Genomic DNA, 17,230 nt, shown 5'->3' with positions numbered 1-17,230 from the left:
TAATAATAAAGAGTAGAAGTGCTGGGTTTTTCCCTGATTTGCTTTTCTCGGGGTGAAGTCAAACTCAGCTTGTAAATATTTAATGTTTGAGGTGAATGACATTAAATCACATTATTTCTTTGCACTGCAGTTCCACTCAGATTTGGATCAGATGTGTGAAAAACAAGTGCTGGAAGAAGAAACACAAAGAGTGACATCGAGAACATTGTGTCTACATTCTGCTAAAGTGGCAGCTCTCCTCGCTGTCTCTAGCTGCTGACCTTTGACCTGTGCTGTCATTTCTCAAGCCTTATCTCATCTCCTGCACTGCTGCTCTGATAGGGTCACTGGGATATCGAGTGCAATCAGGCCACTAATGGCTCCGTATGGCTAACATCACTTATAATTAGCATGACAGCCTAACTTCCAACCATGCCCTCCTCCTCTTAATGTAGGTGCTATGGCAACTGATTTGCTGTATTGCAGACATCAAAGTTAAAAGCCTCTATTTTAACAGTATACGTAGAAATGTGTGAACTGACAAAGTTACAGCACAGATTGACCTGATTCTACTTTAAAACCAACATAGATGTGAGCATTTAGAACAAGTTTAAATCACAATGCACGCAGCACTCCAGTGTTTGTAAACCCATTTAGGAGACACCTGACATCCCTGGTGAGCTCAAACCATCAGTCACATCGCTCTCGTTTCCTTCCTAGTAGTGGTTGTGGTGGGGGCTGTGAAATAAGTCAGCCAGGGATGTGCAGCAACCCTCAGCAAGTGGAACATTTGTGTTTATCTGACAGCTACACACCAAGAAACAAAGAATCAGACCTGTCCGACTGTCAGTGTCCCAACTCTCCGTGACCTTGACTACACTATCTCTTGTTAATTCAGAAAATGAAGTCAACATAAAGTAGAAAGTGAGTCGCTAAATGCCCAGATGTTTCTGAACAGCTGTGCCAGTGCAGCATTTCCCCGCGTGTGATTAACATTTCCCATTCAGAGTGAAATGTGACTTATGACTCGTATGAATTTGTTTTTGAGCCAATGAGAAGACCGGATAGCAGTTCAAACAAAGGCCTCAGTTTCATCCAAACAGCCTGAACAGACAAGAGAGTGATTGTAGATGGGTCGTTGTGCTGCTCTAAGGCTTCTCAGAATACATCACTGCACTTATTAAATAAGAGCTAAATTACATCCACAACACCTGCTGTGATTCAGAATTTCCCCGAAAGTAGTACACATAAATTAATAAGAAAGGTGCGTTCACAAAACAACCTTTCATCCTTGAAATAATTTTCACAGAATGAACTTCTAATATGACTAAATGATGTATCTTGTAAAATAGACATGGATAGATTATTCTTATAAGGGAGGCTACATGAGCATGCATTTCTGATTATTTGTGGAATGAAATATTCCATGTATGATGCTGTCAGATTCATATGAAGTGCAAATTCACGGGTCTGCAGCACCTAAACAATGTGGGCCTGCTGGTGAGGAGCTGGTTCTGTTTGAGCTGGAAAAACAGTTTTTAAACTTTGCAGGTTTTATCAAACTGGGGAGGGTTGGAGGGGAGAGAGAGAGAGAGAGAGAGAGAGAGAGAGAGAGAGAGAGAGAGAGAGAGAGAGAGAGAGAGAGAGAGAGAGAGAGAGAGAGAGATGTACTTAATGCTCAGTGTCACATCAATACTGGACAGAGACAAGCAGGCAAGTGGAGGGTGTCAGCTACAATAAGGCTTATTAAAAGGATGGATGGGAGGAGTGAAAGATGGATAGGTGTGGACGTACTGCTCAGCACTGATGTACTGGTCCTCCTGAGGGCTGCAGATCACCTTCCCGATGCGGACTCCATTCTGGATGTCTTTGAACTGCAGGCCCAGGTTCTCACCGATGATGGTCAGCATGGTCCCTCCCTGCCTGGGTCCTGTCTCTGGGGACAGCTGAGTGGGACAACAGATAAATACATGCATATGAGAATATGTAATGTGTAGAAACAAAAATCATCTTCAGTGTCATCTTGAATGAGTGTTTTACTTAAAACATCACAGTTGTGTTTTTTCAGCATGAAGCAGGTCTTCATTAGGAAAGATGAAAAATAACCTTAGACTCATCAACTCCACCTCAACTCAGTCAAACAATCACAAACTGCCAAGTCACACACTTAACCTGGACCCACCCTTCCACTTCCCATTTAACCTTGTGACGAATAATCAGGACGGTCACGGTGTACAGAGACCTCTGCTTCCCTTCCTCTCTCCTCCAGGTCTGTGAAAGGTGTGCAGACGCGCTAATGGCTACACAATGCTAGCCCCGTCGCTAATCACCTCCTATTCATCCAACCCTAAATGCAGACAATGGTAATCAGTCACTACCAACATAATTAGGCCTGCAGCTAATTGGATTAGAACATGATGGGGCAGTGAGGTCATTTGGTGAGGCACAGAGAAAGAAGGGTGAAGGGGGGTCAGGGGGATGTGGGAGACGCTGAGGCTTGGATGTCATCGACAGGGGTTGGTTGGTTGGGGGGGGGGGGGGGGGGGCACAGAGGGTGGCTAAAATTAGTCACGAGGGATTATGTTAACCTTTTATGCTGTCAGAATGTATAGTTTAAATCCCAGCACAAATACTCAGATGTGGAAAACACACAGACAAAAGCAGCAGAACTGATCAACTATTGTTGTTCCAAAGCTACAGACACCTGCCATATTAAACCTAAATGTTCCACAGCATAATTTAGATATTTGACCTGTCAGGTTAGGGTCGGTTTTAATTTATAACCTGCAGCGTGGGTTTTTTGTCTCCGCTTTCAGGTCCTGAGAGGGACTGCACAAAAAACCCGAACAAGCTCATCAACTGCTTTTGTTTTAGTTACTTAAACTTGGAAACTTTCTCATATCTAGACTGTTATTTTCTCTTATTTTGTCATGAAAACTGTTGCTCCTGAACACAAAACACTGACAAAATCTTATTACAGACAGCAGATTTATCTGACTTAGCGGAGGCTGTTTCAATGTTTATTCGTTTCTAAAAGTCCTTAGCTCTGGTTTAAATAGTCATCAATTATTCATTTACTGAATAATTAATTTCTAATTTGGAGCTTAAATATTTGTGAAATGTATTTCTGTATTCATGCCATCAAATGGGTAAGAGACAGAATAGCACTTCTTTGTGTGAGAACTTTAAATTTGAAACAATCAGAGCTTTATTTAAGTGGAAACCATGCATGGCAGCTTTTTTTTTAGGTTACTAAGAAATTTCTGACAAAACAGGAATCTTGTGGTTATAGTTTATGACATGATAAACAGGATGAATGAGTTATTCGTTTAGAAATCATTTTTGTTCCTTTTGTGACAATGAAAACGTTTCAATACATCTCCACATACAGCAGAATCTTTTTACTGTAATAAACAACAAAGTAGTGTTTAGCTTGTTTAATGAATGAAGTTTTGTCTTTTGGTTCCAGAGATCATATCTGAACCATACTCTATCATCCAAATTGTAATGTGTCCTAGATTTTGAGTTCCTCATGGCAATTAGTGACCAGTTCCTTCAAAAGCCAGTGATGCCCAAACTGTTTATAGTCTAAAACTTAACTAAAACCTCGCTGTGTAGTTAGAAAGTGCAGAGATCAGCAGTGGCAGTAAAATGAACTGATGTTGGTTAGGGTAGGGTTAGGGTTATAATAGCTCAGTTCCACTGCGGGGTCCAGGGCGAGTCGGGTGGGTTCAATGGCTGTTTTGTCTGTCCCAATTGTCAAAACAGTCCACACAACCGACCCGTAACACGGCATTCATAGACCCTTCTGTTGTAGACCCATAGGAAAATGGAGCGGTACGGCTAGGGCGGAGCAGCGGCATCAAAACAACACGGTCCACTGATTGACGGACAGAGATATGTAATTACTTGTGACCAGCAAAACAAACCCCGGAGTTCTGTTGTTTGTATTATCATCGGTTGTACACAGAAAATGTGAGAAGTGTAGCAGCAAGGTTTGGTCAGCTTCAGAGCTCCAAACAATCCTCACTATCGGCGACGACAGCCACATTCAGGACGAGCTAAACGGATCGGTACGAAATAAAAAAGGTTTAAAACAAGTTTCTCAGTGGATGGCAGCCAAAGGTTTCAAAAGGATGCCGGAACAGTGTCATGCCAAGGTGAAGAGATTAAAAGCGCTGGTATGGTGCGACGGTATTATTTACATTTAATCCCACCTGCTAAGTGGGAGTCCATACTACAATTGAAACACTCTCCTGAAATTGCAGACCCATACTGGTGTACACCGACCTGTCCCGAACCCCCACGATGAAACCGAACTATGGTAAATCTTTACTAACATAAAACATGAATCAAAGCCCAGAATTACAAAGGCCACAGGTTTAAACTAAACAGTTTTCCATCTTCTACAGGCTAATATAATAATAAAGCCTTTGGTCTTTATCCAACTCGCTCTTCCTCATTGTGCCTGAATGTGTACATTTAAGCTGGAGACAACAGAACCACTGGCAACCCGTATTGCACCAGACAGAATCTTCAGATATGGTAATCAACCTCTGTTGCTCCATAGGCACTGGCTTATCCAACACACGCACGCACGCACGCACGCACGCACGCACGCGCACACACACACACACACACACACACACACACACACGCACGCACGCACGCACGCACGCACACACACACACACACAAGTTGTTACATCAACAGCGAAGAACAACACAAGCTAAAAGGCCTTTTTGATTAAAGCCACCAGCCTATAAACACTCGCTCTATTCTCCGCTTGCCATCATAATGCTCTACACCCATTGAAACCTTCTTTCTTCTCTTCGTAGCTGCCTTGTCCTGTTGTGTTGAGGGCTTTGTGTCAGGCCTATTGTGTCTGGCTAAGCAGCAGAGCTAAGATAGCATCTGCTAGTTAGAAGTGGGGGTGGAAGAAGGGAAGGAGGAGGCAGGGGACACAGGGCTGATATGCACATTGTGCAAGGCCACGGAAGTTTAACTGTTGTGTGAAAGCGTCACGAAAACAAAAGTCACAAACCAAAGCGGTGGCAGCGGTTAATGGAGTGAGGGACAGGATCAAACAAGTCCTAACCCTGAAATTCTTACAAGCTCTCTAAGTGATAAAATGAAAAGGTAATCAATGACGATGCAGTCTTGTGACAGAAGTTAAAATCCATTCAGGACCAATTAAATCCCTCTGTCTTGCCTCAAAGAGCATGGACGGATCATTAAAAAGTAAATAGTTGACATCTCATAGCAATTCTTTCTCTATGAATAAGAGTTGCAAGTGTTTACGGCATCACTGGTTTCTTTTATGTCTGCTATTGCAGTAACAACGGGGCGTTTTGCTCAGCACTAAAACTCAATCAGCAAATCAAAGTGCTCTGGTCCATAAAGACCCCTGAACAGAGAAGCACCTCTCTGCATGTTGGCAGAACGAGGCTGCAACAAACAAACGATGCGGGAACAAGAAGGAAGGCAAAGAGGTAAAGAAAAGGATTGATAAAATAAAATTTTTGTGTTCTTTGTAGAAACTGATTTCATGTGTCACTTTCATGCAAGTTCAACACTAAGATCTTCTAAAGTTGTGCTCATTTTAGTCAGATCTTGAAAGTAATGTGATGTGTGGTCTCAGGTGGCTAAAAATAAGAGTACTACAACATGAAAATGTAGCTAAACATCTGTAAAATGGACTGAGTTGTAGCCATTTTCATTATAGCAAAGATAAATCAGCATTGCTGGCCATCTGGAACTGGATTTCCCAAAGTGTTGCTGTAGATGAGGTTATCATAATTCATCAAATGGTTCCTGGGGTATTTCAACACTACAGAAAAAACAAGCGTGCACAGACACACCTTATCATTCACCTTTTATCTGTTAGTGGCAGGAAATAAAAAAATGCTTAAAATATGAAGGAGGAAAGAAAAGGGAAGAAAACATGTTGGGATGGAGATGACAGGTCTGCAAAAGCAAATATTGAAATTTAACAGACCACAGGGGAAAGAAACCATTGACTGTTGTAAATAGCACCAACAGTTCCCAACATGATCTTATGCAGGATTACAAAATGCGGCAAAAATCTCCACTCAGAACAAGAGTGTGTGCCAAATGCAGAAATACTAAACACACGCCATCACCATCCCCGTCCTGGCATGGCCTGAGCTGTTTTAATTGGTTTCTAAGGGCAGGCTTTATTGCTCCTTTTGTCCCATAGGGAAATACAAGCAGAAGATGATGGATGATGGTGGGCCAGGTAGCATCTAAGACCAGAACCAGAACACTGCTGTGTTACACTGGGACACAAAGGCTTGATGTTTGTGTGTGTGTGTGTGTGTGTGTGTGTGTGTGCGTGCGTGCGTGCGTGTGTGTGTGTGACTTTGAAGGTGATCCTGAGAACACTATTCAAATCAACCAAGTTGTATGAAACATCTGAACATAGGAGAATAAGTGGGATACAGAGTGTTACTCACATTCTAACTGCTACGAGACCTGCGTTGGAGCGGAGAAACACGGCCCAATAGAAACAACACTTCATGGGATTAATTCCAGCAATGTCTAAAAATCATCTTTTTAATGTTTAAACATTATCTGCTGTGTTTGGAGAATCCTAATCAGGTACCAGTGCTGTTAGGGAAACGGTACCACATCAAATAGGTGATATCGCTCTTGGAAATCACTTCGAAATAGCATCAACACTTTCTGCTGTGAAATCTGTGGCCAACTGTGTCGGCACTCGTGGACAGTTTAAGTGTCAGTATGTCAAGAAGTGCTTCTTTACCGGCTAATGACCGCAGTACAGCTAGCATGGTGCAAGAAGGGAACAAAGCACCTTGAATCAAGCTAAAGTAAATATGTAGAAAACACGTCACAGGGAAAAGCGGATTTCAACCAGGCAGTTGGTGAGAAGCAGAAAAATATTTGATGTGTGTGGTCGATGTGATGCTCTTTGGGAGAAAGGATGAAATGGCAGATGAAAAAACTGAGATTGTCATCTGCAGATGTTCTTTTGCCGTTAAATGTCACACTGTAAATGTCATAGGTGGAGGAAAGAGGTGAGGACGGCGGCAGAGCTGGGTGATAATGTTCTTTCCCTCGCCCGCTTCTCCTGTCTCTCCCTTTCTGCCTTCTCAAACATGCAGTGTGCTTCCCCTCCTGCAGAGTCTGAAGATTCTCTCTGCCAAGATTTCGACTGCCACCAACATCTTGCCCAGAGGGCAGGATTTACCCCTACATATGCATGCAAGAGCACATGCTTGTGCGCAACCACCCCCTCACCTCTTTCCTACACACACACTCACACACACAACCCAACTGTCACTTTCTTCAGAGAGATAACTGATGCGAGGATGAAGAGAGAAGAAGCACTGGCTCTGAGATTTTTGTGTGCCACTGCTTCAATTAGCTGACATCTCCATTACATATTCAAGTAATCACATACTGTCAGAGAGGAATGATGCCAGGTGAAACGTGAGGAAACACACGTTTCCAGTGATCTCAGTGGAATTTGTTTAGGACGCCGAGTTGGCAGCGAGAAAAAGAACAGAAAACAAAAGGTCAATGGAGAAGAAAGAAGAAGGATGAATGTCTGATAATACCTGGAAGGGATAGACGCTATGGCATGTCTCACACACCAGTGAGTTAATTTCACACTGGCCTGTGTGTGTGTGTGTGTGTGTGTGTGTGTGTGTGTGTGTGTGTGTGTGTGTGTGTGTGTGTGTGTGTGTGTGTGTGTGTGTGTGTGTGTGTGTGTGTGTGTGTGTGTGTGTGTGTGTGTGTGTGTGTGTGTGTGTGTGTGTGTGTGTGTGTCCCTGTGGTAAGCTGTGGGTAAAGTGACCCAGGCCACAGCCAGACGAGGACCACCGCCATGGCTGCTGATGGCAACAGATGGTTGCACTGTGGCGTATGGACGCGTTCGCTCACTCAGCCCATTGCACGCATGCACACACACGCGCGCATGTGCATGTGTGGGTGCGTGCGTGCATGCGTGTGTGTGCACACATGCACACACACATGCATGCACACGCGCGCGCGCACACACACACACACAAACACACACACACACACACACACACACACACACACACACACACACACACACACACACACACACAGGGATACAATTAGCACAGATCCACAGCTTGTGATTTTGCATCTCTCTTCAGCATTACTGTGTTCTTCAGACAAACTCAGGTGTGTGTGTGTGTGTGTGTGTGTGTGTGTGTGTGTGTGTGTGTGTGTGTGTGTGTGTGTGTGTGTGTGTGTGTTTTCTTCATCTATAATCTTGTCAGTGTGTTCAGTCTTGGTGTGCATCAGCTGCCTCCTCCTGGCTGGCCCATCTGTGTTGGGTTTAAGTCGTGGTGTTGGCCTCTGAGCTGTCTATCTTGTCTGCTGACTCACTGCCTGTGGTGTTTGATATTCCTTGAACACTCTGAGGCCAAGAATGACACAGCACAGGAGGGGAGTCCACAAGTCCTCCTGTCAGAGGAGTTTTCCTCTTAAATATGAACTCGTACAGTAATGCTTAAGGTCTGTGGTGAATGATTATGTATTATGTATTATGTATGCATTAGTATGCTCAGGGCTCACCTTTGTGATCTTAGGGTGTGCACAGCGGCTGTTCCCGGTTGTAGCGTGCATCCAGGTGCTCTCTGGAGGAGCACACTCTTGTCTGAGAGAGCATTTCTTATCCCCTACGCACCAGCCACACTCGAATCTGGGGTTCGCCTTCAAACACATCCCACAGCTTTCTCTCAGTGCATAGCACTTATACAGGTGAGCTGGAAAAAAACATAACATGGAAAACTCAGTCCACGAAGCCTTAGTACACTCCTCCAAGAAATGTACATCATCTGTCTCCTTTCATGCAGAGTTTTAAATCTTATCCTGAAAACTGATGGGAGGCAAAGAGTGTGTGTGACCAGTTAGCCATCAGAAAGTGTTGGGAATAGTGCCCAGCAACTGTCACATCAAATGTTACCCCAATAGCTGCAAAATTGACAGTTGACTAATGTTGATTAGCTGTGGTGACCACTTTAAATGTAACTGATGACAAACAAATAGTTAAATGCCAACAGACGAGCCAACACACAGAAACAAAACACAGACAGACATATTATTGCCCTCCTCTTGCCCTACAGTGGAGGGTGATAATGAGCCAGTGAGGGGAATGCATTAACTTCTATCGATATTTGAAGTTATTATATATAAGAGTGAACCTCAGAGAACCAGAATAAAGGTTATATTTACTTAAAATGTAATCTCTTACACTGCAGTGAAGAATTAGTTCTTTGCAACAAGAGAAGCACGACTTGTATTCTCTCTCTGCTATTTCAACCCTAAATCCCATTGGTCATGGAGTAGCTTTGAAGCAACCCTGTACCAATTACTGCCAGCTAAATGATTCCTCTGTAATTACATTAACCTAACAGCATTTATGAGGGGTGAGCACTGCTCTCATTCCATCAGGTTAGACTGAAAAACCAGACAGCAGGGGCCTCTCTGGCCTGTGGATCACCTCTAGATGCACTTTTGGAGACTCACATCTGAGATAAGCTACAATCCAGCCACTGATGCCTGGTCCTGATACTGCCTGCCTGCGCTGTCAGAGATGGGTGAAGTTGGTTACAAACACATAAGCATGACATCAGGCACGATGCTCGAGAAATACATTAGGTTGCTTTTAGCAAACAGGGAACAAGTTACCGAAAACCGTCGATAATCGCTGTCTTTAACTGTTCTTATCATGAACCAACCTCTCTCAAGTATGTGAAACAAATCGAGTCTGCAACAATAAACGGTGACAGGCAGAGCCAGACAACACCACTCCCTCGATTGTTCAGAGTCCCATGTTCATGTCATCCACAGGACATATTGAACGGTGATGTTATTTTACCTCTCAGCAGGGGAATACTGTTTCAGTCCCCCGCTGTGCTGTACAAGCCACAATAATTACAGAGGCAGCACAGTAAAGACTGTTTTACCAGTAATTATATCCAACAGACGTGATCTCATTGTCTTCTCCCATAGTGGTGCATTGAGCGGACATGGGTTTAATCATTACCCACATGGTTCTTTGTTTGAAGGGTTATACTTCATGCATATTTTAGCACACATACAGGTTCCATACTTGAATATCAAGGATTATATATGAATGTTATACTTATTAAAACATAAATACAAACTAGCTCAACAGATGTGAGTAGGAAATGGTTACATACACAAAAATGTAGTGCAACAAAATCATCTTGCCAAATGTTTAAAGACAAATGGTGGAGGTTCTAAAAGCAAGCCAAAAGTGCTCAGTATCTCTTTAAATTAATATATTTGTCTGCAGTTCCGTTTGATTTGCAACAACATAATAAATTAAGCATTTAAAATTAGGCATGCACAGTATATGGGCATCCATATCAGTATCGGCCAACATATCGGTGGGCCGATATAAACAACCAATATTTTTTCCATCTTGTTTTCATTTGTGTATTTTTTTCAGAGGGTGAGGGAGTTATGTGTAATGGTTTAGTCATGTGATCATGATGGTTATCACCTCAGAAGCATAAATGTGTGTTTTGTGTGTATATGATAACATATTGCAAATTATTACAATGAGTCAGTTTGCATAACTTTGAGTCTATATAAAATTTGCTGATTTCAAAAGCGTAAATGTCAGCATATACGCACGCACGCACGCACGCACGCACACACACACCGGTATCGGCCCAAATAATTTATATAGGTTAATCCCTATTGAAAATGTCCTGCAGGTCACTATCCATAGATAAAATAACACAGATGTTAGACTCATCCCACTCTCTGTGGGAGTCCTAAACAAAAGGAAAATATTTCAGTAAACTAGAATCTTTCCTTGTACAACACAGAAATGCCCATGTGACCAAAGCGGCTGCAACAAACATCTGTTTAAAACACACCATCCAAAGACGGGAACACTGTATGTCTAGATCTAATATACATCTATACCAGACACACTCAGAGTAATACATCACAGGAACATCGCACTAGAGGTTGTATAATGTTGTTAAAATGATTTAAACTAGATTATTTTACCTTTAATGTTGTAGGGGTTGTCGATGACGAAGTTCCCATTCCAAACTACAGATAGATCCACTGGCAGGTCACTGATGTCATTTCCTTCATATGTGTACTGAAATAAATAAAACAAAGACAATAGGGTTAGCACCAAGAAGTTTCACCAACAAAGTTACAGCACCAGCAAGTTTAATCAATACATTTGCAGTGGTCTCTGGTAGGAATGAATGCCTTGTAAGCTGTACTGACAAAAAAAAAAAAAGCCCAGAAACGCCTGGATAAGCACAGACAAGTCTGCTACACCAGAGGAGAGCTTCCCATGGCAGGATCTGGAGTCTTATTTCCTGATATTTGGACATCCTGCCTCAGACTGGATAACAGCAAAGCAATTCTACCACTGACTCCGTTTGCTCTGTGACATGAAGGTTTATCTCCACAAATAACACAAGCCTGCTGTGTGGTAGAGTTGCTAATGCTAACAGTTAGCTTCTGCTAGCCAACACATTCTCAACAACCTTCCCAGTGGTGTGCTAGTATGGGTGAATCCAAACAACTACTTGATATAGATCTGTCAGGGTTTTCAAATCTTAGAGTTAACGTCTATTTTCTATCAGAAGCTAATGCAGCAGATAGGTGTAGGAGACTATTTCCATCTTCAGCCTGCATTAAAAAGTCACAGTGACCGATTATAATCAGAAATAATGATTGAAAATGGCTTTTCAGCATTCCACACCTTTAAAAGACACAAAACTTCAAACAAAATGAATGAATTGTTAAAAGAGGAGAAACGGGCACAGATAATAAAAAGAACAAGCTAAGTTCAGCTGGTAGTAATGTAATCTGCTGTGCTGCTCACATGGTGAAAAGCCATAAAAATGAAGGATGAGCGACATGCTACATTGTGATTCTCTCACACAGCACATCCACTGCAGTCTGGCAGAGCGTGGAGTTGATTAGGAAATTGGGATCCCAATCACTGCATAACTCATTCCATCCCAGTGATGAATGAAAAGCATAATATATCTCCCAACAATAATATTCTCATCTAATTTCATTTTTGCATCCTGAACTAATAAGAGTTGAAATGTAATTGACTCCTCGTTTGCATAATCAGTTTTATGGATTTGCTTTAAATGAGACAACAAGCTACAGAAGCGGTAATCTGATGGCGTTGTGTTAACTGAGTGGATGATGGAGAGAAGAGCTCCTGTAAGACCCCGCATCACATACATAACCACAATTATCACCACAAAATAAAACACAGCTTTAAGCGTTATCCCTCCTCCCACTGGGTTGCACAGAAAACATACTCATTACCAGATTCGTGTGTGTGAGAGGTTTCCTGCTCTCGGATGTGATGGATACGACCTAACGCCCCCGTCAGTCAAAAGGTGCCCACTAACTCTCCCCGCCATTCCTATGGTCACTATCTGCACTGGCTTCAGGGAAAGAGATAGCAGGTCTCTTCTCTTGTGGTGGAGTGGTGATAAAATCTAATGTGAAAGCCCCCCGTCCTGAGGCTACTGTTCCCTCGCAGATTGAATCAAGCTACAACTTCTCCACCATGTGATATCGCTCCCACTTCAGTGTGATACTGTGAGATTTATCTCCACATCGGCAATAATAGTGATTTTAAAAGCATTTGAGGGGGAAAAGACCAAGAAATGTGCGTAGACAAGATAAGAAAATGAGAGGACGGCAGCAATGTCACAAATTGTGAATGGCTGATTAATTCTTTCTTCGCTTCTGTGATTGGATGATTTGCATTTAGCGAGCCTCGAAGGTGGAAAGAAAGAAAAGAAAGATGTCTCCATGTATCTCAGAGGAAATTAGAGTTTCCTTTTAGAGATGATTTTAAAGGGGACATTCTTTCAAAGTATGTTTTCCGGCACTTTTTAGAGCTCTGATTTATTCAGGAGTCTTGGAATAAAAGAGGAGCCTTCTACACAAGAAGAAAGCCACCTGGAATCTGGCCTAAAACACACCCAAAAAGACACGGTGCTGAAAATCATGAAGATGAAAATAATATTTTACCTAAAATTAAAGAACTTGGTAGTCGGGAGGGGTCACCAGTGAGTTAGAAGGAACTTTGCGTGTTTGAAATATGTGATGAAGCAGGATAACAGCAGTAGGGTTAAAGAGCAGAGAGCGGATCATACAGCAGCACAAGGTGAAGGGGGAGATGGACAGAGGGAGGTGATTGTGTGTTATTCCATGGACACCATTCATTTACACACGGAATAAGAGGCCAGGGCTGGGCCAAAAGCGCCTGAGCGGGTGAGGACTAAAGTGAAATTGGCATTTTCAATTTGTTCTCTGACATGTCTGCCTTGGACTATTCACACATTCCTCTGCATTTCCTTCTCTCCAAATCCAAACCCTGTTCTTTTCCCCCCTCCACTACCTCTCATATCCCTTCCCTGTATCTCTGTGAAAACCTCATCTGCCATCAACCGGACTCCCTCCCCTATCTCAATGCCCCAAAATGCCCACAGACAAACAAGGAAATATGAAGCAGATAAAAAACATCTCCAGCCAAACACATGTGCACACAGAGCTATAAATATGCATCCTGCACACGGGACAGCTTCCAGAAAAGGGTGCCAGATAATCCATCAGACTCCTCACCACCTCCATACAGGATATACAAGAGGTATATAGAAACACATACAAACACAGGAAGATAGCACTCACACAACACCACATTTTGGACATCAGTGATTATTTTTCTCCAGAAGGAGCACGTGGACTTCTTCAATCTTTTTCCACTTCCTTTTTACATTTTTCTCTGACCACCAAGAGACCACCCAGTCTGCCTGAGAACAAGAGAAGATTTTCTCCAGCGAGTGAAGAGATGGGGGCAAACACATGAGGATGTTTAAGAGTGTGTGGATAACGTGAGACAATGGGAACGAAGAGCAGGCTGCCAAAGGGAGATGCCCTGGGACACTGCACTGTGAAGATGTGGAAGAAAAAGAAGCAGCACAAAAGACAAGGAGATAAAAAAGGGAAAAAAAAACGTGAAGGGAGAAAACGAACGAAGCATCTGAGATGCAGCTGGCATGAGAAGTGAAGAGAAGTGGGACTGTGATGTGGAACGAGACAGAAATACAGGAGGGTGCTAAAGCTGATGAAGAGGTTTGAAACTAATCAACTCTGGAGTCTTGTTCTCGCTGCCCATACAGGGCAGACTTATCTGTAAAAAGTGGCAGCGCTGTTGAAAATGGTAAATGCAAAAAAAGCAGCAATTAAATTATGCATTTTTTTTTTCAAATCGAGCTCTAGGTCAATCTACGTTCCAACCCTCACCTATGGTCACGAGTTTCGGGTAGCGACCAAAAGAATGACCTCACGAATACAAGCAGCTGAAATGAGTTTTCTCCGCAGGATGGTTGGGCTCCCCTTAGAGATAGGTGGAGAAGCTCGGTCATCCAGGAGGGGCTTGAGGGGCTTGGTGAAGACCCTAAAAGAAGACCCAGGTCACGCTAGTGGCACCGTGTCTCTCACGGGGGGGTCTGGGTCTCTCTGCTTAGGCTACTGCCCCTGTGACCCTACTCCAGATAAGTGGATAAAAATGGAAAGACGGATCAATTTTCTAGAAATAAAGTTAGCGAGGAGAAACTGGTTTCTAAAATTGTAAATGGCCTGTATTTAATATATCACCTTCCAGGGTCCTAGGACCCCCCAAAGTGCTTTACAACACAATCAATCATTAACCCATTCACACCTTGGTGGTGATGAGCTACGATGTAGCCACAGCTGACCTGGGGTGCACTGACGGGGACGAGTCTGTCGTACACAGGCGACATCGGTCCCTCCGACCACCACCAGCAGGCAAGGTGGGGTTAAGTGCCTTGCCCAAGGACACAACGGTAGTGACAGACTGAGCAGGGCTTGAACCTGCAACTTTCCGGTTACGGGACGAGCACTTAACTCCTGTGCCACCATCGTCCCAAATCAGGATGCCTGAGTGGCAAAAGCTACACATACTTACACATAAATTATAATAAACGAATAAGTGTAAATTAAGTGTTAAAGCTGTTTGAGCCATCTTAACCCAGTTCACACGACAGGATTCAAAAAATGTCTGCTGGTTTTCCAAACGTGACTGACCACACACAGTACTGGACACACAAGTGCTGCACATGGTGTGTGGTGTGCAGCAACTCAGCTAAAACGAACCACTGCACACTTAGGGGCACTCCCCGCTCAGATGGGACGTCTTGCAAGATCAAACATGACTTCAAAGTAAACAAACATGGCAGAGGATGGATTGTGCTTCCATCTTCTTGCTTTCTGATTGGCTAGACATCACATTCCAAAAAGTCTGATCAAGGCAATCAAATATGTTTGAAAGCCCACAAACAGAGCTGTCCTGATGTCCTTCTGAACAGGTCAGAGCGCTCTTAACACACCACAAAAGGTAAGGTTATCTTTAGAGTCGTTACAGTAAACAAATGCATTCTTATGATGGTCAGAAGGGGCGGGGATGGTCAAAAATCAGTATTATTATCCTGTTGTTCGAACCAGGCCTAACTAAATGAAAGCACTGTCCAACTTGTTTGAAAATAAACAATATCGCTGATGTCGAGGAATTTTCTTCCAGGCTGGAAGATGAAAGTGAACACCATCTTAGGGAACACATCTATGTGTCAAAATGACCAAACAGCAGCACAGAGAAAAGTCTCCCTCCAGTAAGCTACTGACAAGTGGACAAGGCTGTGTGTTGACTCCACTTATATATGTGTGTCATTAACTATGTCTTGTGCTGTCTTGTTACATCCCCTAAAGACCAATGACCTGCTTCAGTAAAAGGACCAGAGGTCAAGCTACCTTCCACTTCCTCCGTCGCTTTTCTGCTGACCAGTGAATCAGAACACAGCCCAATTCCCCTCTGAATCACACCAAACCAATTCCACTTAATAGTGTAATAGATGATGGATGTACGCAGACCCTTAACCCTGCTTTAGAGCCTGACAAGTCCTCTCTCTAAAAACCTGCAGCACACAAACACACATTACAGAAATAATGGGCTAAAACAAAAACACAGCATGCTCTCTCCTGGTCCAGGTCACAGGTATGGTTGTTCATCCGTCCCATCATGCACGGTGAGAGGATATCCTGTACTTTCAACAAAAGCATCAATAATTAGTCAGGGAGATGCGTGTGAGGGCAGGTTTAATGGGCAGCAGAGGGTGTAGGAGGAATAGAAACTGTTAGGTTATGATCCAAAGCTCATCTTCTCTCATTGCACCAAAGGCTTATTAAACTTTCATACTAAATCAGCACTATGGCACAATGCAGTTCAGGGAATACAAACACAACATGCACCTCGTGCAAGATTTACTTCCCACACAACACACACGGTTGTACAAAGGCAAAAAAAAGCATTATTAGAAAACATTTCATCATTATTGTATAAAGGGCCGATAAGAAATAAAAATGTTTGACTGGAACGGGATCGTGGCAGTTTTTTGGTGTCTAGCAGATTAGTTTCAGTTTTGATCCAAACACAAATGTACAAAACTGAGATGTAAAAGAAGAACAAAGAGAAAGTTTGACATCCTTCTCAAGTATATTTCCCTAAATGTGGTGGCAACTTAACGTGCCAGAAGCCTTGTGCTTTTCTATATAAAATCACAACAACACTGATTTTAGGTCAGATTGTTAAAGCTGGCCTCCATATTGTTATGCTGTTTTAACTTAAAAAAAACACCTAATCTGGGGTGAAGTTCTCTTCAACCAAAGATGATGATTTATGTTTAAAAACATCCAAAATGAACACTAATAGAAAACTATTTATGGATAAAGTCAGGGTGCAGCTGCTTCAGCTTATTGAGAACAGAAAATTGTGCCTAATTTATGTCCAAAAAGAATTAAAAAAGACAAGATTGTAAAATAAAGAAGCAGATATCTAGAATTAAATAAGAGTCTGGAAAATGAAGTAAACCATATCAGTGGAGTGAAATCCGGACGGTGGAAAGGATCTGTAAAGAAGATTAAGATTGTGCTCAGCAAAAATTAAAAAGTAAGGGACAAAAACTCAAGTACCACCTGGAACGGAGGTGATGAGGAAAGATGGATGTGGGGAACAAGGGTAGAAGATTGAGTTGGGTTTGAAGTAACAACAGATCTACTGAGAGGGTCGCAGTTGGATAATTAGTCATTCTGAAGGCGAACAGCTAAAAATATCAAACTTGCC

At 42.8% G+C, this 17,230-nt stretch overlaps 1 protein-coding gene across 4 annotated transcripts in view; it reads right to left on the bottom strand.

Annotated features, from left to right (window-relative positions):
• The window catches only part of plxna1b (plexin A1b), a 175,761-nt gene that overhangs the window by 30,022 nt on the left and 128,509 nt on the right, over window positions 1-17,230 (bottom strand). For all 4 annotated transcript variants that reach the window (XM_015959444.3, XM_015959446.3, XM_015959445.3 and 1 more), the window contains exons 10-12: window positions 11,047-11,143; window positions 8,572-8,762; window positions 1,774-1,925 (exon numbers count right to left, since the gene is read on the bottom strand). In XM_015959444.3, the coding sequence (XP_015814930.3) occupies window positions 1,774-1,925; window positions 8,572-8,762; window positions 11,047-11,143 (440 nt within the window). The remainder of the gene's footprint in view (window positions 1-1,773; window positions 1,926-8,571; window positions 8,763-11,046; window positions 11,144-17,230) is intronic.

This window comes from Nothobranchius furzeri, chromosome 3 (genome assembly GCF_043380555.1).
Source record: "Nothobranchius furzeri strain GRZ-AD chromosome 3, NfurGRZ-RIMD1, whole genome shotgun sequence".
Taxonomy (NCBI): domain Eukaryota; kingdom Metazoa; phylum Chordata; class Actinopteri; order Cyprinodontiformes; family Nothobranchiidae; genus Nothobranchius; species Nothobranchius furzeri.
The sequence above is the reverse complement of the archived record's forward strand: the minus strand, read 5'-3'. Positions and strand labels throughout refer to the sequence as shown.